This window comes from Cricetulus griseus, assembly GCF_003668045.3.
Source record: "Cricetulus griseus strain 17A/GY chromosome 1 unlocalized genomic scaffold, alternate assembly CriGri-PICRH-1.0 chr1_1, whole genome shotgun sequence".
NCBI lineage: Eukaryota > Metazoa > Chordata > Mammalia > Rodentia > Cricetidae > Cricetulus > Cricetulus griseus.
This window is the reverse complement of record NW_023276807.1, coordinates 256020081-256047070: the sequence shown is the minus strand read 5'-3', so window position 1 is coordinate 256047070 and position 26990 is coordinate 256020081. Positions and strand designations below refer to the sequence as shown.

At 40.8% G+C, this 26990-nt stretch overlaps 1 protein-coding gene across 1 annotated transcript in view; it reads left to right on the top strand.

Moving 5' to 3' along the window:
* The window catches only part of Obi1 (ORC ubiquitin ligase 1), a 47729-nt gene extending 21889 nt beyond the window's left edge, over positions 1 to 25840 (top strand). The window contains exons 5-6 of the mRNA XM_027393976.2: positions 1851 to 1939; positions 22979 to 25840. Of these exons, the coding sequence (XP_027249777.1) occupies positions 1851 to 1939; positions 22979 to 24518 (1629 nt within the window). The 3' untranslated portion in view covers positions 24519 to 25840. The remainder of the gene's footprint in view (positions 1 to 1850; positions 1940 to 22978) is intronic.
* The last annotated feature ends 1150 nt before the right edge of the window (positions 25841 to 26990 follow it).

The following is a 26990-nucleotide window of genomic DNA, read 5'->3' as shown; positions in this document are numbered from 1 at the left end:
CTAATAATGTCACTATGAGGAACATATGAAAAGAAGGCTATGCAAAGCACGGTTATGTTTAAATTCAGTGGTCACAAATATCCTAAGACATCACAGTTATTTGGGATATTTAATAAGCCTATTTGGGGTACCCAGTGATAGTATTAGGTAATAAATTATGAATGAGTAAGAAACATAAACTACAGAGACAAGCTGCAAATATGAAGTACAAATAATGGTCTAAGTCCAATGCATTTCCTAAAGTACAACTTGGTATGCACAAACGGACTTGTGATGCTCCCTGGATTCAGTGAGTTGGGAAACATTATGAGACATCATTCCCAGTCAGGATTGAGAATGGACAATAATTAAAGTCTTTGATATTCCCGGGTACTATAAGTAGGCAGAACTCTACTGTTTATAACCTTTATTTCCTTTTAATAGTTAGGAGCTATCCAGCCTATAATGAGAAGTATTAAAAAGCCACAGGACTGGTGAGGGACCTTCAAACATAGAGTGATAGCAGGGTTATGGGTGGGTGTAGGGAAGGAAGTCAGGTGAGTTCTAATTTAAGCTTCTTGTCATCATCAAAAAAATTCACTAAGTGCCTCCCTTTATGGGGCTATGCTTGAAAGCATAATTCACTGTTGATATGTATGAGGAAGTAAATGGCTTTCCTTGTATCTTCAGGAGGGTAATAATGGTGTCTTATCAGTCACTTAAAGAATTAACCCTCCATCATCCTGGTTTATGTGCATCCATGAAGGTGAGCAAGTACTCAGAGTGAAACAAACCCAAATAAGTTTGAGTAAATGTATAGGCTCCAAATGAATATTGTCTACCCCCCTTTGTTGTTATTGTTGAGGTACAATTGTATGTAAGTAGGTAAATAATGCATTCTGGAAGTTAGTAAAAAACTATGTTTTAAAATCTTAGGTTACTCTTTCCTTTTCCCTGACAATAATTCTGTGATTTGTTAACTACGAACATTAATGTTCTAGCCATAGCATTTTCTTTGCTGGGTGAGTAAGTTTGGTGGCTAATCTATAGAGTTTAATTTTGTTAGTACTATACAAAAGCAGTAACAGAAATTTAAATAAAAGAGCTTTTAAGAAAATTCTAAAGGCTAAGAACATTGATCCCCCTTTAAGCTGTCTGATTCTGAGCGTATAGCTTCTTTTCCTCCTTTTTGTGACAGTCTGTGTATTCCAGATGAGCCACTGAATGTTTTTAGTAATTTTTAGGCATTGAACAAATCCAGGAAAAAAACAGTTCTGCTTGAAGGACTCTTTTCTTACATATGTATGTCAAAGGACAATTGGAAGCTTACTAGAAAATACTGCCCAAATTTTAAGGACATTAGAAGTTGGAAGACAGAGTAAGGAAGACTTATTAAAGAAAGAAAACGAGTAGCTTACTCATGCTAGATTTATCACTGGGAAGGTGTTTGAATAGAACCAAGAAATGACTCTTTTGTGATTTAAGAATTAACTCTTTAGCATCAGTTTGTAAATATTTGTGTATGATACAATCTTATCTTGTTTAGAGCATTCAATTATGGACAAATGAAAAGAAAAGTAATACATATATTTACCATTAGTGTGGTCCTTTAGTGGCTTTGAGCTATCTAACTAACACAGCTTCATTTCCCTGAGCAGAGGATTGGGGGGGTGCTTGGGGAGTGTAGATTTTAAATGCCTAGTTGTATTTGCAGTTTCAAGTTATTCCCACTGGTGATTTGATGTTTTTGAGGGTATGTGTCTGGTATTCAGTTTTCCGAAATTGCTGTAAGAATACAGATGGCTCATGTCATAATTTTTACAAGGTACTTCTATGCTAGGTTGTGTTTAATTATTTTTAACTTCTTTTAGGCAAATAAAAAATTGAAGTTGGAAAATGGTGGCCTTCTGAGGGAGAATTTACGCCTGAAGGCTGAAGTTGACAACAGATCTCCCCAGAAGTATGTATCTCACAGAGCAAGGTCTCTGCTTGCCTTTTAAATGACTCTGATGGCTTGTGGTTTCCATTTGCTGTTATTTAGGAAAGCTGACTGTTTCTGAAAGTCAAGTGCAAGTCTTGGCTTCAGTTGAGGCTAACGTAGAAGAAAGGATTTCATTCTAAATGCTTTTCATTTTTTGATGTACAAGAATATTGTTTCATGTTACCTAAGACAAACGAGCCTTTGCTTGGTTTTCCGTACAACTCTTTAATAGTGCTAATGAATACTGAGATTGAAACAGTACCTTTTAGCTGTTTTCTCCCATCATCTTGATAATGGCTAATTGTCCATATAATGCATTCTCTGCTGCATAAAATAAGATGTGATGTTAATTACTACTCCAAGGGAGAGGGGGAGGCACAGAGATGAAACCCACGTATTTAAATCTGCTCGGTAGGAATCATTTGAACTCAGGTAGTACCACCTCAGACTCGGTGCACTTAGCAGCTACAGGAGAAAGAGTTGTCTGAAATAAAATAAGGTGTTGTCTACTAAATCTTGGACTACAATTTTGAAACTATAATGAAGTGAATTGACTTTTATGATGGTGGATCTTCACTATGTGAGAAGTTGCTAAGTTTGGACCTGCTTAGCGTTTAATTTGATTTGTCTATCTAAAGTGGTAAGAAAGAATTAGGAGTTAAGGGGTGAAGAAGGAAAAGAGATGAGAGCACTTTTGGACTCTTCCCCTCCCCTCCCCAGCAGGAAACAGGCGAATGAGGAGGCAGTACAGATCCAAGGTTTGCAGTCTCTCTGAAGGACATGCATTGGAATGCCACCATTTCTTCGCTTCTGCATTTTTTTTGTTGTTGTTGTAAGAAGACAAAGCAGTAATAAGTAAATAATGGGCATGTATCCTGCCAGAGAAGAAACAGCTGTGTTGAATGCAGTGTGGTTTAGGTAATGGTAAAAGAAAATCTCAGTTACACAGAAGGGAGATTACAAACCAGTGGTGGAAAAGGTAGAACTTTTACTCTGAAATGTTCCCTTCTCCCATGCTCTCTAGCCCTGTTTTTCTTTCCCGTCAGATAATGTCCTACTTTGACAAATTAGTGAAATAAGCCGAGAAAGTGTTGCTTTTATGTGGGCTTGAATCCCTGTTATTGGCAGCTCGCCCTGCCAGTCACAGTAATGCTTATCCATTAGTCGTTTCCCACAGCGTACTGAATGGAATGAAAGCTATTTTGTTTGTAGCTTTTATTTCTTGAAAAGTTGCCCACCAGATTTCAAGTTTAATGCCAGCCACAAAGATGTGTGCTTTTAAATATCCATGACTTCTACCAAATAAATAAGTGGGGGATCTCACCTGAGGAAGTGTAGCCGCTGTCCTTGCAAACAAGCAGCCACATGTCTGAATCCAGCATCACTGTAGCATTGCCCATCTTTAATATAATGCCATTTTCCCTTCATGGGAAGGCAGCAGTCGCACTGGAACAGTGATTTGAGCACATCAGTTTGCAAAGTACTGAGGTATTAAATGCATTTCGAGTGATTGATAACCTTGTATGCTCTGCATCACAACCCTGGTGGGATTCTGAGATAAGCTGATCACAGCTGAAAAGACCCAGATGTGGATCACTGCAGAGCACTTATGCTTTTGTACAAAAGAATAGGAGATTTCAAGAATTTAAAAGTAAATGCAGCCAGAGAAAAATCACCCATTCATTTCCCTCTCTGCATAGGAAGTGTCTTGGTGAACTATTTCTTTCCTGTCTAGTTGTTCCAAGTGCAAAGGAGTACTTCTCACACTGTAACATGGTGTTATTCTCTGATACATCCCCCAACTTGAGCATCTGAGTCACACAGTGAAGGGCACTTTAGACACCAGAGGAGAAAAGAATGAGGAAGGTGTATTAGTCATCTCAGTCTTCCAGAACAAAATTCATACACAGTTTGACTTAAATAATAGATTTACTTTTTCACAGGGGCTGAAGGCTGAGAACAAGGTTTGGCAGGTTCGTTTCTCATATGAGCTCTCCTTCTGACTTACTGACAGCAACCTTTTTATTATGTCTCCCAATAGTAAAGAGGGGAGAATGAAAGAATGAAAGGATTTTTATGTCTCTTCTAAGAACTCTATTCTATAGGCTTAGGCCTCACCCTTGTGACCTAATTTAACTTTAATTACCTCTTGACGACCTTACTTCTAAATATAAGCACACTGAGACAGGGGGCCTCACATAGTCTGTGGCTGACTCCCCCACTGAAAACAAGAGAACTTGAGCATTTATATTGGTGTTAAATGAAAGAGTTTATCCTTTAGATGGAAAGTCTGAGTTATCGTTTATCCTGGTTGCTCTGTCTTTCTGTTCTGTCCTTGATCTTTTGTTATGTCTGATTGTAAAGTATTCTGGAGATTTTGCCATTCTTAGCTGGAACGTAAAGTCCTCTTGAACATGTAGAGGCTTTAGTAAGCACATTCTCCAAGGGTTCAGTCATCCACTCTGCTTTTTGTAAGAAATTCATTGTATCGAAGTAGATCTTCAGAAAATGGAGTCTTCATTTCCTGTTAGCATTTCTTTTTATTCTCAAATCATTATGCTAGGAAGAGAGCAGCTATTTGCATTCTCAGTTTGTCCTGATGTGGCTTCCCAAAATAAATGTTCAGGGAACGGTAGTGGTGCTCTCATTTCAACCCAGCACTCGGGAGGCAGAGGCAGGTGGATCTCTGTGAGTTGCAGGTCAGCCTTGTCTACAGAGTGAGTTGCAGGACATCTAAGACTGTTACACAGAGAAACCCAGTCTGAAAACCCAAAATAAAAAAAAAAAAGTTCAAAATTTAATGGGTGGTAGCATGCCTTTGAGTTCACCAGTCTAATATCTGAAGAAAACTTAACTTTATAGCTAAACCAGAAATATTTCATGTTTTCTTTTTATTTAATATTGTAGGAGAGACTTTAAACTATAGAGAGTATATGTCCTTCTAACTCTGCCATAGAGTAGGCTCTTCTGCTGAGATGTCTGTTAAGTCTTGAATTTTTCCTTCGTGTCTCATAGCACAATTAAATTTGTATTTTGTATAATGGTTTCATGACTTTCTTCTGTTCGAATGAAAACTACAGTATATTCAAAATTATATCTACTACATTTCATAGAATTTTAACTGGTGTCCTGGTTTTAGTACAAGTTGGTTGAGTAAATAAAAGCAGCACAAAGCCCTGAGACTCTTAAGTATCATGGTTATTTAAGAAAATGTTTATCTTGGACTTTTTGGACTGTTATAACACAATACCAATATATTAAATTGTTTACAAATCATAAACATTTATTCCTTACAGTTCTGGAGGCTGGGAAGTCCAATACCAATGTGCTGGAGAACTCAGGCTTTGATGGGGGTCCACTTCTTGATTCGTAGATAGTTGTCTTTTTGTTGTGTCTTATGGGCAAGGAGGAGAAAGAACATCCCTCTCTTTTTGCTGTCACTGTAGGAGAACTGAAGGCCTACAGTGGCCCTTTCACCAAATGTCATTACAGTCTCCATCCCTTTCTCCACTTGTAGACGTACATCACGTTAGTGCTCAAGAAATAGTGGCTTCCTTCTCGAAATCATCAGAAAAGTTGGCTGTGTAGTTTTTATACCACTATATTATAATCACCGTTGCCTTACTTCCTGGCTAGCAAGACTTCTCCACATGTACAGTCTGCCTCTCCAAGGTCAAAGACTTATTTTCTTGTTTGTTTCTTTTGGGGGAAGGTGTTTGTTTTGATTTTTTGAGACAGGGTTTCTCTGGATAGCCCTGGCTGTCCTGGAACTCACTCTGTAGACCACACTGGCCTCAAACTCAGAGATCTACCTACCTCTGCCTTCTGAGTGATAGGGGTAAAGGCACGTGCCACCACCATCCGGCTCAAAGCCTTGTTCTTAGTCTGAGTATATAGTGAGAAATATCAAGAGCATTATACCCCCACATAGTATAGAATGGGCATAACCCAAAAGAGAAGAGTTTTATGTAATAATAAGTCTTTCCACCAAGCCGCCCAAGCCCTGCTGCCCCATGGGCGCTTAGCGCTAGGCTGCCCAAGTTCTACCCGCCAGCACATTATGTAACACACAGAGACGTATATTAGGTACAAATGCTGCTTGGCCAATGACTAGGATTTCTTATACACTAGCTCAGTCTTAATTATCATAAATCTATATATTTTATAAGACTTATCGTGGACGCCTTCTACTGGTGCCCTCTCTTGCTGGCGGATCACATGGCAACTCCACAGCAGAGACCAGGAGGAAGAGCAAGAGAAAAGGGAAAGACTTCCTTCTTGTCCTTGCTTATATATGAGTCTGCCTGCTATGCCACTTCTTGCCTGGATCTCTACTACATTTCCCAGAATCCTCCTTGACTCCTAGTCCCACCTACTTGCTGCTTCATTGGCCAAACAATATTTTATTCAACAACCAATAAGATAAACATACACAGAAAGAAAGACCTCCCCCATCAGTTTTATTTATTTATTTATTTAAATTAGAAACAATCTTCTTTTGCATGCCAATCCCAGTTCCCTCTCCCTCCCCTCCTCTCCTGCCCCCCACCAACCCCCTATCCCATTCCCTTTCTGCTCCCCAGAGAGGGTGAGACCTTCCATGGGGGATCTTTAAAGGGTGTCATATCATTGGAACAAGGCCTAGGCACTCCCCCATGTGTCGCCTGAATGGCTAAACCTGGGAAAGCATTTTACTGGGTGGCCCTGTTCTAGCAGGGTGAATACCAAATGCTTTTGCAGTTTTCCACCCTGGGACTTTCAGTGGGAAGGCTAACACTTCCAGTTCTTTCAGTTTAATGATAGGAACACATTAACATGTACACTGAGCCATTTTACAGCTTGAATTCTGTACTGTCTAGAAACTTTCTCAGACAAATAAATTAGACTCAGCCTCACTCAAAGTTTCAGGACATAGGCGAAATACAGCTAGCTTCTTTGTCAGAATATTATATGAATGGCCCCTGGCTTAATTGCATCTGATCTTTGTTCTCATCTGAAGCTTCATGTGCAGTCTTTATTGTCAGTATTTCTGTTAGCTTTCTGGGCTTCAGAATTTCCACTGGAGTCACCCGTTTGGAGACTATACGTCTCCAAACTCTTCCATGTTTTTCCACAAACCATTTCCAAGGGCCTAACAACTTTATGATCAGGCTTACTTTATTGTGGCAATAACCCCATTCTTGATAATAATTTTCCCTAATCTTTTCACATTGTCAGGATCAAAATACACAACAGAATCATTGAAAAGAGGAAAGGCTTGGTTTCTTTTAGCTTACTGTTTCAGAGAACTTTCAGCACATCCAAGGTAGAAGACATGGGTGTGTTGTCAGAATTTTTTTGTTTGTTTGTTTTTTCCAGACAGGATTTCTCTGTGGCTTTGGAGGCTGTCCTGGAACTAGGTCTTGTAGACCAGGCTGGTCTCAAACTCACAGAGATCCACCTGCCTCTGCCTCTGCCTCTGCCTCTGCCTCTGCCTCCCGAGTGCTGGGATTAAGGCGTGCACCACCAACGCCCAGCTGTGGTGTCAGAATCTTGAGATAGCCACTGTTCCCGTGGCATGGACCAGGAAACATCTATACCAGAATAGAACCAGGGATGGTTGTTACCTCAGAGTCCTACCCTAGTGACCTGCTTCCACCCAAATGCGCCACGGCCTTCCAGAAGTCCCACGGGATGATGTGGTTAATGCATGAGCCAACATTCAGATTCAATCCATAATAGGCAGAAGTTTTGCCTTGTTGCCAGTTATGGCAAAGCAGCTTGTCCTTGGCTACTAAGTCACCTCAATTGTGTAGACATAGACTATAAAGCCAGATATATAAAGTCTTGGAAATTGAGGCTAAAGAGAGGGCTCAGCTAAGAGTGCATATTGCTCTTATAGAGGACCCAAGTTTTGTTCCTAGCACCCACATCAGGTGACTCACAACTGCTCCTAACTCAAGCACCAGGAAATCTAACACCCTTTATAGCTTCTACAAGCAGTATACTCAGGCACATGCACACACACAAATATTTAAAAAATTAAAATGTAATTATTTTTAATTTCTGAAAGTCATTATATAAAACTTTGTTATACATTTTGGATTTAAAGCTTTTCTTTCTGTGAATATGTATCTTGGTATTATGTATTATCATTGTGTCTTTGTTATGGTCTGTCCATTTGATGTCTTCCTGCATGTAGCTTACTCTTCTGAACAACAACCTCAAGGCTTGTCAATTAGACCTGTGTTCATCCATGCCCACCTTCCTTTTAGGAGTAGTTAAAGTTCTCAGGGCAATAAGAACCATGTCATATTGGTAGATATGAAATCAAGGAAGCAATACATGTCCTGGATTATGGCCTGCGATTTCTTACCTTCTTAATATATTTGTGTTTCTTGAACCGTCTTGTCTGCTGTGGTTTTGATAGTCAGCTACCAGTGTGTCAGACTGTCTCAAACAAAGGGAAAACCTTGGCCTCACTTCCTGTCCTGAACTGCACATTCATGTTTGCATCTTCTCTTCTTGTCAGCACAAAGCGTGCTGGTTAAGGGCTTAGTTCCAGACTTCTGTGCTTCTACTTCGAGCCTGTGTTCTCTGCATAATTCATTTTCTGCCACAGAAAATTGTCTATAGTACAGTATAAGCCAAATTGCATAAATCTCCTACTTGAAACTGCCCAGTGTTTTCCAAAAGTGAAATCCAGACTCTGCATAAGCTCTTCCGTACCTGTCTGTCTACTTCGCCGTGCTCCCCAGCCCTCCTCCTCAGCTTCCCTGGCCTTCTGTCTCTAGTGAATGCAAGGCTGCCGTCCTCTGCTTCCCAGTCATTGTGTAGCTGCTTCTGACCATCAGCAGTCACTTTTCCTGACTCTTGTTGGAACCAGCCCCTGCCTTCATTGCTTCCTGTTTCCTTACCATCTCTCGTCATAGGCCAGACTAGGAGAATCAGAGAAGTATTTGAGTATGTTGATTATGAACGTGGGCTCTAGTGCCAGACTCTCTGGGACTGAACACTGGCTGTTCTGACAACTTCTGAGATTTTCTCCATCTCATTTTTGGGCTTCTGAAATGGGACCAGAGGAACTTATCTACCATAAAGGTTAAACTCAAGGTTAAGTAAATTAAAAGTTCTAAATATACTTGTAGCAGAGTTAATAATTAACACTCAGCCAGTCTTACAGTATGGTGAATTTAGTCTTTCATTTCCCAAAATTATCATGGTCATTTAATTGCTTATCTCTTTGTTGTGTATCTCTTCCATTCTGAACTCTGAATTCAGAAGACTGAGAATTTTGCAGCCTATCTTTTTTACTTTGAAAACTCTCAAGCCTAGAAAGCACCTGATAAGCATTGGTTAAATAAACAAATTAACACGTAGATAACATTAAGCACATATAAACTGATACTCTCAATTTATATAGATAATGCATTGAGAGGGTTAAAGGAACTGTTTTTATATCTTTGTATAACATGTGTTCCTGTTCTTTTGCTATGAAGAGACACTGTGACCAAGGTAGATTATAAAAGAAAGCATTGACTAGGGGATTGCTTACAGATTCAGGGATTTAGTTCTTGGCCATCATGATGGGGAACATGGTGGCAGGCAGGCATGGCACTGGAGCAGTAACTGAGGGCTCACATCCTGATCTACAGACAGGAGACAGAGACAGAGAAAGACTGTGTTGTAATAAAATAATAATAAAAAAAAAAGCCCAATAGAGAATGGCAGCATGCAACAGAGTTCAAGGAGGGTTTTTTTTTTTTCTATTAAGGGGAAAGAATTATCAAAAGGGGAAGGTGGAGACTGGCCTCCGGAGACAGGAGAAGCAGCAGAGAGGCAGAGAGAGAGGGGGTTGGGAGTGGGCAGGGCCCTTTTAAAAGGGAACATATTGAATAGGCACAGGTGGTGTTAGTGGCTGCAGTTGAGGGCGTATCTTGTCAGAACTCCAAAGGCAAGCCAGTGCAGATGTCTAAATACTAACAGACTAGGCTTGAAATGGGCTTTTAAAACTCACATCCCACCCCTGGTGACCCACCTCATCCATCAAGTACACATCTCCTAATCCTTCCCAAACAGTTCTACCAACTGTGGACCAAACATTCAGTTTCTGAACGTCTGGGGGCCACTTGCATGCAGACCACCACAACATGTAACAGAGGATGAAGAAGAGGGTTGTTTCTTTGTCTGTGTCTACATAATTATATCCACTATACTCCACAATGTCCAGAAAACAGTTTATACTCTTGGTTTCTTTGTGTCCTTCTCAAAGACTTCACTACTCATCAAGTTGCCAAATATAAAACTGTTAATCTTAGTTTACTATTTCTCCTCCTGCTGCACACCTGGCTGTTAGATAGTCTTCTGAACATACTTCTAGGACCTACATTTGTAAGCTGTCATCTCATTCCCAGTCACCTGGCTAGACATAATTTCTTGTTCAACTTCACCATTTGCTTCTTTTTCCTTGAGTCTCCCCTGAACCTTGAGTGTCTACTTTCTTGTTGCCTGAAATCTAGAGCATAAGCCTGATCTTCTTGCTCTTTTATTTGATGACATTTGGTGGCTCCCAGTCACTTTCATAGTAAAGCTCAAATTTCTAACTCCAGCCTACAGGCTTTGAGTGCTTGACCTTGAAGCTTCCTTGTATTTTCTATTGTCTCCTCCTTGTTTTCTGCTCTGGTCATGTGCAGTTTCTCCCTGGGCTCACATTTCTTTTTATCCCCAAGTACTTGTATACCTTGGTTCATACCTTTTCCTTTATCTTCCCAGTAGTCGTCGTTGTTGTTATTATTATTATTATTATTATTATTATTATTATTAGTGAATGGCTACCCATTCTTTGAACCTAGCCCAGCCCGTGTCACTGTCTGTGAGGACCTCCACAATTTCCCTAGGCAGAAGGATGCCTTCCTTTTGTTCTTCTGATTATTCTGATACCTGTTACAGCAGTAGTCATGCTGATACAGATCAGCACGGTGACTGTCATGACAACTTATTCTGCCAGCCTGGGGGCACTTACATATCTTTCTAAATGCATGTATGTATATTTACAGTATATAAATACATGTCTGTATATGCGTGTGTAACTAACTGTCTTTTCTGGGACTGACAGAGGAAGCTGTCCTTTTGGTCTCCTACACTACTACTCCGAGCAACTAACCAGAAGTTTCTTTCTGTACTTAAAGGGTAACAGGACATCAGAGATGAGCATTTTCTCCAATGAGCAGCAGATTTTCGAAGGGTCTCTAAAGTATGGCAGAAATTGGAAGCTTGAGAGGGAACCAGGAGGTGTGGTAGAGATGACTTCCTTTCTCCGCTGCTGGGTCTGTTGTTTGAGTGTCTGTAAACTGGATTATCTGTCTCTGTGCTGGCTCTGAGCCGGGGCTCACTTCTGATTCACGAGTCTGCTCTTCCTGAAGGGCCCACACACCCGCCTGCTCGCCCGCCTGTCCACTCTGCTTTCTTACCCACTGCTGGGCTGACTGGCTTGGGCTGCCCTTCCCTCTTGACCTCTTCCAGCATCTTTTCTTCTCCAGACTCTGCTATGACAAACACCGTGAGTGATTCCTGGTATTTGACCCCAGCCTGATCTGGTGACTGATTCTGTTCTGCCCTTTGGTTTTCCCAGAAGGAGAACATGTAGACTGTCAAGGGAAGCATGATGATCCCCTGGGGCCAGACTGTGACAGCAGCTTGTGCTCCAGCCCTTGGGCTGGGTGCCTGAGGGGCCCTTCTCCGGATAGACAGCTAATTGGTGATAGACAGTTACTGCAGTTTTTCCATTGTCTTGTCTTTATTGTCTTGATAGGATATTTTAGTTGCTTGCAATGCATGTTGATAACTAAGCAGTGTGGTTGTCAGGGAGATTATGAATGAATGCTTGAAAACAGGAACTGGAATGATGGCTTCTACTTACCTTGTGTCCTCCCTCATAGCCCCCTGAGCACACACTAGTCCTCAGTAACTCATCTGAGTAATAATTACAGAGTAGGTAGATCACAGTTCTTTGTTTTATTCTGACTGTTCCTCATGCAGAGAGAGAAGGGACAGAGAAAGAATGAGAGGATTTAGCTAAAGTTAAAAAATATATATATATATACAAATACTTGTCTGGGGAGTTTTCAGAATGGCATATCACTCATCAGGAGTATTTTCTGAGATTTTGTTGAGATTACTGTGCTTTGGAGATATGCCTGCTTTTTACTTTGTAAATGTAAAAAGGTATAAAATGGTATTTTTTCCCAAGAATTATTAGGATTACCATGCAGACTTCAAGGGCAATACCTTACTAATTTTCCCAAAATGAGATTTATCTCACATTAACATGAATCTGCCTCACTAATAGCATAGAGACAGTAGTGCTTGCTCAGGGGGCGGGGGTGATTCAGTAGTTAGCATTTCCAAGCAGAGGACCAGAGACCAAATCTCTTCCAGTGATACAAGAGAGGAAAAAAGCTAGCAAAAACCAGAGTCTATATTTCCCCTTGTGAGCCTGAGAGACCTTGTGTGGGCTCTTACTTTATTAGAGACTTGTCCCTCGTCACATATGTGGCCCAACACACAGGTTGTTTCTGTTGAGAATGTCAGGCTCCAGCAGTGTACTCCTTTAACCATAAGTGCATGGTTAGTTAGCTTCATAGACACTGAGGAACTTTCTTTACAATGATGTCATGTTGCTGCTGCTGTTTTTAAACCCTGCTCTCCACTTGAAAACTTGCCAAATAGATTCTGCCTTGATTTGTTTTGAGCCAGGGTCTCCCTGTGTCTCCCAGATGGCCTCAGACCTGGAGCCCGCTTGTGTTAGCTTCTGTATAGCTGATGTTACAGGCAGAGCCACCATGCCCAGCTTCTACCTTGTTTTTGAAAAACTACTTGGGGAAAGTGCAGGATGAGGAATTTTCCAGTGTTCCCGGGGGTCTCATTCCCGTCAATAAATACCCAGTAAACTGTGCTGTGCCCTTAGTGTCAGTGCCAGTGTGGAGAGTAGTCATTGTGTTCAGTAGATACTTGTTCTTACTGCTCTGGATGAGGCCGAGACAAAAATGTGCTTTCCCTTTTCATAGTTTGTTCTCTGAATGGTGGGTCAAGGCACAGGAACTGTTTGCTTTGGGTTTTTAGAAGGTATGTTTCCTGTGTCCCCTCAATATACCTCACTTTATGACATTTTTACAGAAGTATAATGTGACTGAGATTGTCAGACAGAACTTTTTGATTGGAAATTTTCTAGGAGTTTATGTAAGTAAGTGCTTAATTTTAAAAAGATAAAAAGTTTTGTGAAAGCATTCTCAGGAATGACTCAGCAACATGTGGCCAGCTGGGAACATGGCTCTGTGGTATAGAGTTTGCCTCTCATGTATGAGATGCTCAGTTTCTAAGTCCAAGACTTTGGAGTGTCTAAATAGAATATTTCTACTGCACCCTGCCAAAACATAAACAGTGATGAACTAGACAAGGGAAATGTGCAGTCAAAGCGTAGGAAGGTAGGGGAGATCATGCTGAGGCATTTGAGTCTTCTTTCCCACCACCAATAATGGTGGCGTTTCCTCATTAGAGAATTCCTAATTCATAGATTGCATACACTGAAGTAGAATACCATGAAGAAAAGGCAAGAAAAATACAGCAAAGAAAATGCTTCTGCCAGCATGCTTGTAACAGCAGCATTGAAAGACTAAACGGAGTAGAAGGATCCCCCCCGTCTCTCTCTCTCTCTCTCTCTCTCTCTCTCTCTCTCTCTCTCTCTCTCTCTCTTTCTCTCCCTCCCTTCCCCCACCCTCCTTCTCTCCTCTCTCCTCTCTCCTCTCTCCTCTCTTCTTTGGTTTTGGTTTTTGGAGACAGGGTTTCCTGTTCTCTGTGTAGCCCTGGCTGTTCTGGAGCTTGCTCTGTGGATCAAGCTGACCTCAAAATCACAGCGATCCACCTGCCTCTGTCTCCCAAGTAAGTGCTGGTATTAAAGGTGTGCACCACCACTGCCCAGGAACTCTTTTTGTTTTGGAATAATCAAGTTATTTTATGAATGTTGATGTTGCATGCATGCATGTTAGTGCACCGCATCACATGCAGAGCCGTCAGCGGCCAGGAGAGAGAGTAGGGTCTTCTGGACTAGAGTTACCGGGGGTCGGGAGCCACCAAATGTGAGTGTTGGAAACCAAACTGTAGTCGTCTTCCAGAGCAGCAAGTGCTCATAACTTCGGAGTCATCTTTTCAGTGCCTAGGTCATTCTTTATTAGAGTAATTGTGCTTGCTAAATACAAATTTTTGACAGTCATGTCGACTATATATTTTCCTTTAGGTAGTTCATAAAGTATGTATGCAAGCTGTGTTAACAACCACTGGGAAAATTCAGACTTTAATTTTTGTCAAAAAATCATGTCTTTCTATCGGCATAAATGTATATGGGCATGAAAATGGTATGATTAATATTTAGTACACTCATCTTTATATAGCATAATTTGGGACACTTGACACTTTGAGATGTTAAAGTATTATTTCTTTGTTGAAAACACAAATCCTACAGATGGTTTTGAATGATGCTTGCCTTCTCTTCATTTCTTTGAGTGTGCTGGTAAGTTTTTTGTTAACTTGACACAAACTGGGGTCATCTGGGAAGGTGACAACTTACTGAGAAAAGCCTCTATGAGATTTGCCTTTTGGTTAATGATTGCTATGGGTGGACCCAGCCCACTGTAGGTAGTGCTAGCTATCCTTGGGTAGTTGGCCCTCCATTATATAAGAGAGTAGGCTAAACAGACCAGAGTGGACAGTTCCTTAAGTAGTGTTCCTCCTTTGTCTCTGCTTCAGTTCCTGCCCTGACTTCCCTCAAGTGTTTCAAATTATGCTAAGTAAATATTGGTATACTAAATATTAGTGTAACCATTTTCTTGTCCATATACGTTTATGCTGATAGTAAGATTTGGGAAAAAATTAAAATCCATATGGATTATTGTATATTTCCCCCAATGATATGACAGCTTGCCTAACCATTTTTTGAATTACTATGCAGTATAAGCCAAATAAATCCTTTCCATATTGCTTTTGGTCATGTTTATTGCAGCAATGGGAAGAAAACTAGGACAGTGAGCTAACCTCTTTTTGATACATTGATAAGTTATCACACTCCTATGTCTGCATAAACTTCCACCATTTTATTCTCTCTGCTCAAAGTGTGGTGACATCCACATGCTCTAATGGGAAAGGTTGTTTTTTGTTTTTTCTCCCTGCCTGTCATTTCTTTTAGATGTCTTCATCTCCTTCATCTTGGTAACTGTCCTCATCTCTCTGATAAGTTTTCTTCTATTAAGCTCTTCTGGCATACCTGGAGTCTCTTGAACAGACAAGCATTGTGGCATTCTAACAGTCAGCTATTTCTTTCTTAACCATATTCTCACCAGATTCTGATTTGTTTCTTGCATTAATTCTGCTCAGTGCTGTGCTGTACCTTCATTTATGTTGAACAGTTCTGTCTTCTGTTTGTGTGCTTCTCTGGAATGTCAGGTGAGACATTTCACGAGGAGGAAAGGAGGCAGCATAACTAGTTTGCTGTCTGTGTGCACACTGCGTAGCAGGTACACACCACCTGGTCACCAGTGGGCTCTGAAGGAGGCAGCATGGTTGGGTACTGTGATCCCATCTATTGGGTACTAACTGTGATCCCATCTATTGGGTACTAACTGTGATCCCATCTATTGGGTACTAACTGTGATCCCATCTATTGGGTACTAACTGTGATCCCATCTCTTGGGTACTAACTGTGATCCCATCTCTTGGGTACTAACTGTGATCCTATCTATTGTGTGTATGTTTTTTGTGAACTGGAAAGCTAGAAGTGAGAGGCTTTATGTAAAAGTTACTCACAGTTAATACAATGTGATAACTGAAATTTGAGCTGTCTTGTTAGACTAGTTTTATTGAGCTGGACTAGGATAATGTATCCATATTGGAATCATGTTAAACAAGGATATCAGTACTGAAAACTTTTTGTTTGTTTTTTGAAACAGTATTGGCTATCCTGGAGCTCACTCTAGACCAGACTGGCCTTGAACTCAGAGATCTGCCTGCCTTGCCTCCTTAGTGTTGGCATTAAAGGCGTGTGCCACCACCACTGCTTGGCCAAAACTTTTTTAAAATACCGATTTTCCTAGGATACATTTCTAGCAGTAGGAAAGCAATGATTTGTGTAATTTTGTAGCATCCTCTTTCAATGGCTCCTGTAGTGGTCTTTTTAGGTGTGGCCCCCATAGATTCACGTGTTTGAATGCTTGGCCCATAGGGAGTGGCACTATTGGGAGGTGTGGCCTTGTTGAGGGAAGTGTGTGCTGTGGAGACAGACTTTGTCTCATATGCTCAAGCTATGCCCAGTAAGGAACACAGTTGCTTCTGCTGGAGAACTCTCAGCTCCTTCTCCAGCACCATGTCTGCCTAAACACCACATGAAGACAATGGACAAAACCACTGAAACTCTAAGCCAGCCCCCAATTAAATGTTTTCCTTTATAAGATTTGCCATGGTTATGGTGTCTCTTCCCAGCAATAGAAACCCTAAGACACTCACAGATTTTGAAATGTTAAAAAGTAAAACATTATGTATTTGTCCCATTTATACTGTGTAAGATAGCACTCAGTCATACAGAAATCTTAATGGGGAAATCTATGAACAGTTACATGCTACTTAAGAACAGGGTTCCATGCTAGCATAATGATCTCTCGTGATAAACAGCCATGATGCACTGCCAGCAATATAGTACATGCTGGAATGATAAAGGAAATATTAAAATTGGAAAAACTATAGCAGACAAAGATGAAAGTTGCAATGGACGCATGGTCACAAACCCTAGAGAGAAGTAGCTCTCTACAGAGGCCTAGCTACTGCTTCAGAGCCTCCCTTATCCCAGGGCAGTTTGATTCCTTTTTTCTTGTCTGGCTTTTCCATGTTTGCTTGTGTCTTTTTTGGGAGGGTATTCGAATGGAATGAGGGCTTGGTGCCTGCATACCATGTGCTGTGTGTTTTACAACTCTCTCCTTTCACCATGGGAGTTTCTAAGATTGAACTCAGGCCATCCTCAGGTGTTTCGGCAAGTACCTTCACCTGCTGAACTCTCCTGCCAGCCCAGAAAACCCTCCTCTCTAGCCACATTTGAAAACCAAGGCACAGAGGAAAAGTCCTGAACACACCAGGAAATCCTCCTCTCTAGCCACATTTGAAAATGAAGGTACAGAGGAAAAGTCCTGAACACACCAAGTCTTAAAGTCTTTGCCTCTGCAGGTTGCCATAAGGAGGTGCACTCGGGGACAGGTTTTCAGCAATCGTGCAGCTCTAACCTGAAGACACCGTTCGTTCTCTTTGCTTTGCCTTTGTGTTTTGACTTCAGTGCTTCAGCATAAACCTGGTATTTGGCTCAACTCCCAAGACAATGAAAGGGAAAGGCCCCTTGTTTTGCCAAGATTCGGGATCATAGAAATTTAGGATTCCTCTCGTGCTTATTGTTAACTAAATGGTGAGACAGCAGTTTTACCAGAGTTAGAAAGGCATCTCAGAGCTCTACAAAGACATTTAATAGCACAGTAGAGCCTGAAGAAGAGCGGGCATGCTGTAGTCAGTTATAATGAACTTTTTCAAGGGAGGATCATCGAATCTTGCCCTCCACTGGCAGGACAAGCTGCACCCTCTTCTCCAGGTGTTTGCAGCTAGTTGGGCACGGACTCTGGGCTCTCCGTTATTTGGCCCCCTTTTCAGAGTCTCGTGGATTTTAGAACAAACATTTTCAAATAAACTTTGATACCTGACTTAGTAGTTAACAGCGCTGAAATGTGTTAGATAAGCCAGAGCACAAAATCCAGCCCAGACTCAAGTGCTTTCTCTTTGTTTCCGCTGCCTCAGTTAGCAGGTAAGAAAAACAGAGGACGTCAAAGACTCTGTCAGCTCCTGCAAGCAAGGTGATGCCTGGTGTGGGCCTAGCCTCATGACTGATTCTGCTTTACATTTGCAAGAGGTTTTTCATGAATGCCATGCTCAGGGGTGGCTCAGCAGATGAAGACATCTGCCGCCAAGCCTTACAACCTGAGTCTGAGGCACCTGAACCACATGGAAAGAGAGAACTGACTCCCACATTCAGACTGGTAGGAGCTCATGTACCTACATGCACACATGGCTACATACATGCACACATGGCGATGAACACACACAAAGTAAGAAAATGATAAAAAAAAAAAAACCTTTGAGGAAAAACGTCTTTCTGAAGTTGCAAATTCCCCATGGTTATTGTATTTAGTCCTTTAATTGAGGATGAGAATGAGAAAGGCCAAAGTTCCACAACTATAATTACATAGATGCTGAAATGTAGTTAGTTCTTAGATACTAGGTTCTAATAAATGTTCTTGTTTGTTTTCTTTTGGCCTCTTTGAAACACATTTTGTTCTTTCTTTATGAAAGCTATGGAGAAAAAGTGGTCCTATGAACTCTGTTATTAGAGGTGTTCTTATTGTAGTTATGTCTGCTCTAAGATAGTGTCTTTTATATGGAACAAGGAAGATACACCCCAAATATCTCAACAATATGGTTGCCTAAACAAGACTTAAAAAAAAATGGACAGTACAATTGAAATGCCCACATGGAAGGAGGAATTCTCACAGGACTTGGTCTCTAGAAATATAAGAACTACAAGCAGTTGAGGGCTGCCGGGAGAGGGAGAACAAGCCCCTGTAGATTAGCTAATTCAAAGGGTCAGTCCTAAACACTCAAGAACACTGAATGATTGCAGAAGGCTGTGCTTATAAATTTACAAACACATATAACTGATAATTAAAGGCTAAGAAGCCATGGATTTGGGGAATCGGGGGTACATGGAGGGATTGGAGGGGAAGAATGCTGTAAATACTCATATAGGAAATTCTCAATACATAGTTTTTAAAAGGAAAAATAAATGTTCAAAAGAAGTCAGATTAATAAGACTTTGATTTCTCTGTATTCTAGCTGGGACAGGAGCAGGCTTTTGCTTCTGTGTCCTTTTCTCTCACCCAGAACATATACTTCAGTTAACATTGGCAGCCTCAGAACCCCATAAGCAACTCCGATTCTGGCAAAACGCATTTCCAGTATCAGTTCCCAAGCTGTCCACAGCGTTTCTCTGGCATAATGAAGCCTTTGGCCACCACTGCTACTTTGAAAATCAAAGCTTTTTGGTCTCTAATGGGATGTTTATAGAAATGCATCATTTTGAAATTTTGCTCAGGAAAAGGAAGTAATGTTAAATGATACTTAGAAATCCCTCTGGCTTGCCTTGGCGTTGCTTCATTTAATGTTATGTACTCTGGAAATATCTGGAATTAGTAGGAACAAAAGAGTGTTAAAACCAAAAGATAAATAAGCCCTTGGGTTCATTGTCTTATTTTGTGGAAGTATGTCATTATATGTATCTGCTTAGTTATTTCTGTGTGATAACATGTCTTTTGCCAAATTTAATAAAAGTGTCTTGGAATCAAAAAAACTTTGCTCACCCCTGTGTCAAAAATTCATCTATTCAGTCTTTTACTCAGGTGCAAAGGAAAGGTTTCTGGATGAGGCTGTAAGAATGCTAAGCCTGTAATTAAAAGGCTGTGCTATATAACGTCTGCAATAAAAGACTACATGCATTCCATTGCCTCCCTTGTTTAAAAAAAAGGAAGTCACGTTTATGTATCAAGTATATTTAGTGTAATGATTTGATGAATATCATACTATTTACATGTAAACGGACAGAGGATTTAGCTTATTCATCCTCTGGTGTTGGCTCTTCCTTAATGAGCTAATGTACCTTAAAGTAGGAGACTGATGCTGATAGAAGATGTTTAGCAAGGGATTCTTCTAAGAGTCTAGCAGTGAATGTAGACCTAGAGGCCTCCTGTGTCCCACCCCCGGCTCATCAACTGTAATAGAGGAGCCAGAGGACAAGTCACTTCCCAGGCTTTGACTATACATTCTGTCAGTTTGCACATTAGCATGCTATGAAAAATTCCCATCACTCAGTATTATGTTTATAAAGTGTTAAAATAAAACTTTGGGGTTCTGAAATTATTGACCTTTTAGAAAACAGCCTGACTTTTTCAATGAGCTGTGCTTTGCCTGTCCTTTTTTTTGGGGGGGGGGAGTAGAAACCTTCTTGTGAGTCTTTTATTTTTTACTTTATTTATTCTTTTCATCCTGACCCCACCCACTTCCCATCCCTTCCACCCCCTGCCCATACAACCCTCAGAATAATAAAACAAAATAAAATTTAATAGAAAGGGGGGGGGGAGAAATGGGAAATTTGTCATGGAAACTGCAGTGTGGCATAGTGAGTCACACAGTAAACCCCTTTATCCATACACCTTTACATGTAGGCGCTCATCAAAACGAATCATTGATCTTGAGGCCCCTGGTGTCTGTTACACCTTCAAAACTGGGCCCACTCAGGGGCTCTTTCTGGACATCAACATATAACCCTGGTTCTGGGCCTGGGAAGTTGCAGCGTTGATCAGCCCAACACTCTCTGTCTTCAGCACTAGGGTGAGCTCTCCAGCATTGCCCTGGCTCGTTCACCCCTTGCAGCAGTGAGCAAGGGAAGGGGCCAGTTCTCCTATATCCAAACGCCTGTCCTTCTCAGTATACTGAGACATTCAGATGCTGATGTCTGTTAGTTCCCATGGCACTTCAGCTTTTCTCTCCAAAATATAATACAAAAAATTATGACTAGGAATATCACTGACTTCATCTCGGAACCTTTATATGTCTTTAAAAAACATAATTGAATGGGCTTGGGAGATGGCTCAGTGAGTAAAAGCTCTCAGTGGGCAAGAGGGGATCTGAGTATGGGTTCCCAGCACTCATAACAAGCTTTGCCTGGGCACATATGCTGCTGGTGGAAGCAGAGACAGGGGGACCACTGGAGCTTGTTGGCCAGTCTAGCCAGAATACAGCATGCTCTAGGTTTTGTGAGAGCTCCTATCTCAGCCAATAAGGCAGAAAAGGAGAGGATATCCAATGTTCTTTGGCCTCCACACATACACACATACATGTCTATACCACACACACACATTTGGAAGCATCCCTTATTTGCTTCTAGTTCGCATTGACATCCTTTGGTAGCATCTGATGTACTATCTAGTAGCATTACTTGATTTTAAATCATTTACTCTTTTTTATGTGAAGATATCCGTGTTATGAAGTCTGAACTTTAAAACAAACCTCTGAGTAAATGTAAGGCTGTCAGTTTTGCTCTTTGCATTAAAGAAACATGCTCCACAGTTTTTCCATTTAAAAACATGCAGGTTGATTATGGCAGAATAGTTTCAATCAGGAACTCACAAACATGTTTGCAGAATGCACTCCAAAGTCTCTGGCCACCTTTCTGATGTTCTCTTGCAGATCTACAGCTCTGCCATAGATTATATTTAGAAGCCAAATTTTTTAACAAAGAAAAACTTGTGTTATTGCTTAACCAGATGATCATAGTAGAAAACTTTGTCTTCAGACAAAGGTTTGCTCCTTTAGTTTTTGTTTTTATTATGTCTGTTGCTTTTGTCTTGCGTTTTAGAAGTTGAAGGCAGTGTGCTCTGGGAGTTGAGTTAATTGCAGTGAGCAGATCAATAGTCAGCAATCAGGTCTTTTAAAGCCCTTTCTATCCTGAGATGTGATGATTCTATATTTACCTTTGCTCTTGCTTTTTTTCTGTCAGTAGCAAGAGAGCAGAGAACCTGTCAGCACTATGCTGGAGAGAAATTGGGCCAGGGGGTTAGGAGATGACAGGCATTGGATGGCTGTCTAGAACATGTGGTTGACTACAAGGTACAATTTCTCTTGGTTCCTTGTGCTCATACAATATAATGTGGATACTTTTCTTTAGTTGCAATTATTTTTGTAACTAGGAAGAAAGGGATGAAAAAGACAGCAGTTTTTAGAAGATACCGTCTCAAATACCTTTCTGCAAACAGACAGCTCCCAAATTCTTAGAGATGGATTAGATGGAAGTTATCAGGAAACTGGCTAAAGCTCTGAAGAAGTTTAAGAAGTTAAGGGATTTCTCGTGATCTCCTATGCAAGCAGATTCCTGTAAGAGTTCTCCACTTTCATCAGATAGATTAACTTAGGCATTTAGTGTGTTTTTGAGCTGCAATAATCTTACTCAGTCCATACCTCCAGCCCCAGATGTACCCTAAACCTGTACTAGCTGCTGAAATTGTTTTCCCAACTGAACTGTACCCATTCTGGACAGAATAATGGAAAATAGATAGTACCGGGCAAAGAGTGAATTTTTGATGTTCTTTCTAGTTACTCTCAAATATTCCATTTGAGAAAGTATAAAAATATTTTTATGCATAGTATACTGGAACTTCGTATTTCAAAGTTGGAAGAAATGAGATTGATGTCCTATACAGTTGTAAAATGCCTAAAATAAGGAGAGCTGAAATGAATTAAAGCCTAGTGTTGAGAAAGGCCAAGAAAAAGCTTCATATCAACAGTGACTGTAATTGAAAGGGCCCAAATAAGTATTTAAAACCTCCCCTCCTGAGACGTCTAGGATTTCTGAATTTCAAATTGACATTTTATGTTTGACAAGGTGACATTGTATAAGAAATGTATTGTAAAACACTGCTGTACGATAGGAAAATGATTGAATGTAAATATTTCAAGATGTGGACCACTGTTCAAATGTTATCATAAATCTTTGCCATTGTTTTAGGGGATAACTCTTCATGCATATGTGAGCTGGATTGATAGCTAGCCCTTGGAAAGGAAGTCATCAGTGGATTTCTGCCTTTGTCTCAAATATTAGTCTGACTTTACACTAAAATGTCTAATTAGATTTTTTTCTGTTTCGTGCTTAATATTACTCATTATGTAAGTGCTATCAATTTTTCAAGACGCTAAACTAGCATCGCTTTTGTCCTTTTTAGTAAAGGTTTTGAAATGTCACTATTACATGATTTGAACTGTCACTGATAGATACATGGACTAGGTCAGCTTGTGTTTGTTTTACAAAGAAAACAACCTGAGCTATATCATTAACCATTCGTCTATTCTTTTCAGGTTTGGAAGGTTTACAGTTGCTGCTCTTCAGTCCAAAGTAGAACAGTACGAACGTGAAACCAATCGCCTCAAGAAAGCTCTAGAACGAAGCGATAAGTATATAGAGGAACTGGAGTCTCAAGTAGCACAGCTGAAACGTTCAGACGAGGCAAAGGAAGACATGGGTGCCCTTTGCCAGGGGGCACCCTCTGAGGATGGCAAGGGACCCAAAGGCAGTGATGAGGTCGTGGCACCAAAGAATCAGGGTGGCAGCGCCAGGAAGCAGGCTGGCTCAGCCACCTCTCCTTCAGCTACTCACCTCACAGCGCCCAGTGGCAGACTCACTGCCAGCAGTTCTGTCAGGCAGGACAGCACCAGCAAGACTGAACCAAACTGCCCCAAGAACAAAGACAGATGCCCCAAGCCCACAGAGATGCTGCTGGGCATGCAGGAGACGCCAATGGAGGCTTATTTGGAAGGAGAGTGGGGCAGTAAGCCAAGTGACTGTGCACCCTACAAAGAGGAAGAGGGGTATGACCTCCCCGCTCCCTGCACTCCTTTGTCCCTCAGCTGCCTTCAGCTAAGCACTCCAGAAAACAGAGAGAGCTCTGGAATCAAAGCAGGGAGTTCCAAAAAGCATGCAAACCATCTCAGAAAACTGGTGTTTGATGATTTTTGTGATTCTCCAAATGCCTGTAATAACAATTCAGAGGATGGTGGAAGTAGAAGTGAAAATGAAAAGAAATCAGACCGTTTTGCTTCCCCAAAGACAGGATTTTGGGATTGTTGCTCCACAAGCTATGCCCAAAGCCTGGAGTTTGACAGTTCAGAGGGGAACACTATAGCAAATTCTCTTGGAGAAATACCTTCAAAACTGAGTGAGAGGTCAGGATCGTGCTTGTCCAAGAGACTAAATTGTATTCGCTCTCTTGAAATGAACCGGACAAGAACATCCAGCGAAGCATCCATGGATGCTGCTTATCTTGACAAAATCTCCGAGCTGGATTCCATGATGTCGGAATCGGACAACAGCAAGAGCCCTTGTAGTAACGGTTTTAAGTCAGTAGAGTTGGAGGGGTCCTCAAAGTCCCCTCGAGGCAGTGAGTTCCTTGAGGAACCTGGCAAGTTGGAAGAAGGAACTAAACTGAATCTTTCCAAACATGCTCTTGCTACTGATCAGTTAGAAAATGGAAGTGAGTGGAAACACACTTCTTTTTTTCTCCTCTCTCCATCTGACCAGGAAATGAGTGAAGAGTTTTCTCTCCATACCACTTCTAATTCAGGAGCTAGTGAAATCAAACCCCAGGGCTGTCTGTTTCAGACAGAGTTTTCCCAGGGTGTTCTGTTAAGCGGTTCCCATGGACTATTTGAAGATCAGAGGTTTGGGTCTTCTTTATTTAAGATGTCTTCAGAGATGCAGAGCCTTCACAGCCACCTTCAGTCTCCGTGGTCCACCTCCTTTGTACCTGAAAAGAGGAGTAAGAATGTGAGTCAGTCAACAAAAAGGAAGATACAGAGCAGCCTGTCCAACGCCAGCCCGTCCAAAGCAACTAAAAGCTGACTCACCAGAGCCATCCTTGTGGCTTTGTCCTGAAAGGGGTGTGGATGCTTTTAATGTTACTGTAGTCACTTCATGAAGATTCTGTACAGTCCTGAACTGATAATCTTCAGGAAAGTGTCAAGTCAAAGAGGTGTGTACCCTGAGTCCAGGGTACTTCATCTGGAAGAAACTGTGGGCTTTTCATTGGTGATCTTTCTTACCAGAGAGGTTAGAGGAGGGTTGCATCTGTCTCTGTATTGTTTATTATTTTGTTGTAAATGAATGTTGTATGTATCTGAATTGGCTGTATGTTGTTTTCTCATATCTTATTTAACTGCTAGGTATGGTGGCCTGTTAACTGTCTTCAGAACTTGTTTCTTGGAGCTTTCGGTATTGTCTGGACCATTCTTTAAAGCTATTCCTAGAGTGGAAATGATTTTATATGTCCTTTTTTATTTATGTTTAGTGGTGGCCTAATTTTTATGCAAGGCCATGCTGGAGAAATGGCACTCACTCTGACCTTGGAGTATTCACTGACTTTTTCTTAGGTTTTGCATAGTTGTTTACAGCCTGTTTCATTGTGTTCTGTCTCTCTCTCTCTCTCTCTCTCTCTCTCTCTCTCTCTCTCTCTCTCTCTCTCTCTCCCTGTGTGTGTGTCTGTGTGTCTGTGTGTCTGTGTGTGTGTGTCTGTGTGTGAAAATGCTCTGCTAGTATGAAAAAACATTTTTTGTATGAAAATACTTTTTCAGGTAGTTTATATGTGTTCATCTTTGAGAGAGAGAGAGAGAGAGAGAGAGAGAGAGAGAGAGAGAGAGAGAGAAGTTAGAAATCATTATGTATTGGAAAGCAAGCACAGATCAGTTGGGTTGGGAGGAACTTGAACATCCCAGCTTCATTTTCCAGATATATAGATAGAGAAGCAGTCTGTTCAGTGTTTGATCCATTGTGTCACAGGAAGCCTTTTATGGGATAAAGTTCTTGTTTGCATGTTACTGCTCATTGTGGGAACTTAAGCATGGGAGCCCTTTTGCTTGCTCCATTCTCCATCCGGAGGAAAAAGAAGCTCCTACTGGCTAGTGAAATATCAATTATGTAGGACCTTTTTTTGGGGGGTGGGTGAAAAGTAACAGTGGGAATGGGAATATGTAAGAGCTAAGCACAACTTTTAGTTTAGCCTTTAAAAACTATTTTAAACATGTTTGTTATACCCATATAGGCTGTAAAAATGAATCTGTATGCTAATAACTTACCTAATGTGCACTGAACATTTTACATGTATTGTCGTACCTTAACACTGCATGGTTTTCTATGTGAATTGAATAAAGAATGCCATACGCCCTACATGTCTTTGATGTCATCTCAGCTAATGAACTAGCCTCTCAAGACCTCAAATACTATTTTCAATTCATTTTAAAGTATAGCAATTGACCAACTATGGACTTAGGTGCCTCTGTGTATTTGTGGTGCAGAGGCTGGAGCCCAGGACCAGGTGGACACAAGGTCACTGCTGGACTTTTGAGAAGCAGCCTTACCTGCACCTGTTTGTGAAAGGTCTATGAGCAAAGCAAAAAAAAAAAAGTTTTATAATGTTCCCACATTTTTAAATAAAATTGTCCCATGCCACAAGAAAATTTTCTGAAATTGTGTTTCAGAATAAAGACTTACTCAAATGAAGTGTCTGCCGGCGCCTGATAGAAGCAGGAGAGTGGGATACTTGCAACAGTGACTGACTCGAAAGGCCTAAAATATGTACTGTCTGCCCTTTTCCTTAAGAATTTGCTGACCCTTGTTATAATAGACTCTGAGGATTCAATGAACCATAAAAAATACAACAAATCACTTTTATGATCTAGAGAATCATGTTCTCCACTTTTAGATGTAACAATAACCAAGGGGGAGAAAAGCTAACAGGGTAGTATTTGTTTTATCATACATATTTTCCAGTAATTCATTTCTTTGCCATGGTAAAACTAATGGGTAGTTTCAGAGCTAGTGGCAGTTTAATCATGTTTGATGATACAGTTATCTATACATTTAGAATTCATGTAGAAATTAAGGGGATTTTTTGTCATTTTAAATATAAGAGTGTAGTAGTCTAGATAACCCCTCAAATTACATATATTGAAATCTAATCCCAAGGTAATATTAAGAGCTGGGACCATCAGAAGTGATTATGTCATAAAGGAGTGGTATTAGTGACTTTGCAAGCAATGTGGAGGGCACTTGCTTGCCTCTTCTAGACATAGCTAATAGCCGCCATCTTTGCAGTCGAGAACAGGCCCATATCAAACACTATCTTCTGATGCCTCGGTTCTAAACTTTCTAGCCTACAAGACTCCAAGACAAAGAAATTAACCCTACAAATTCCATAATCAAGAATGTGTCTTTTTAATCAATTTGCATACCATCATTATGCCCTGGAAGTTGAAATTTGTTGGGCCAGAATATTTCTTAGATGCTTACCTTCAAAAGCATCTTTCATCCCCTCTAAAA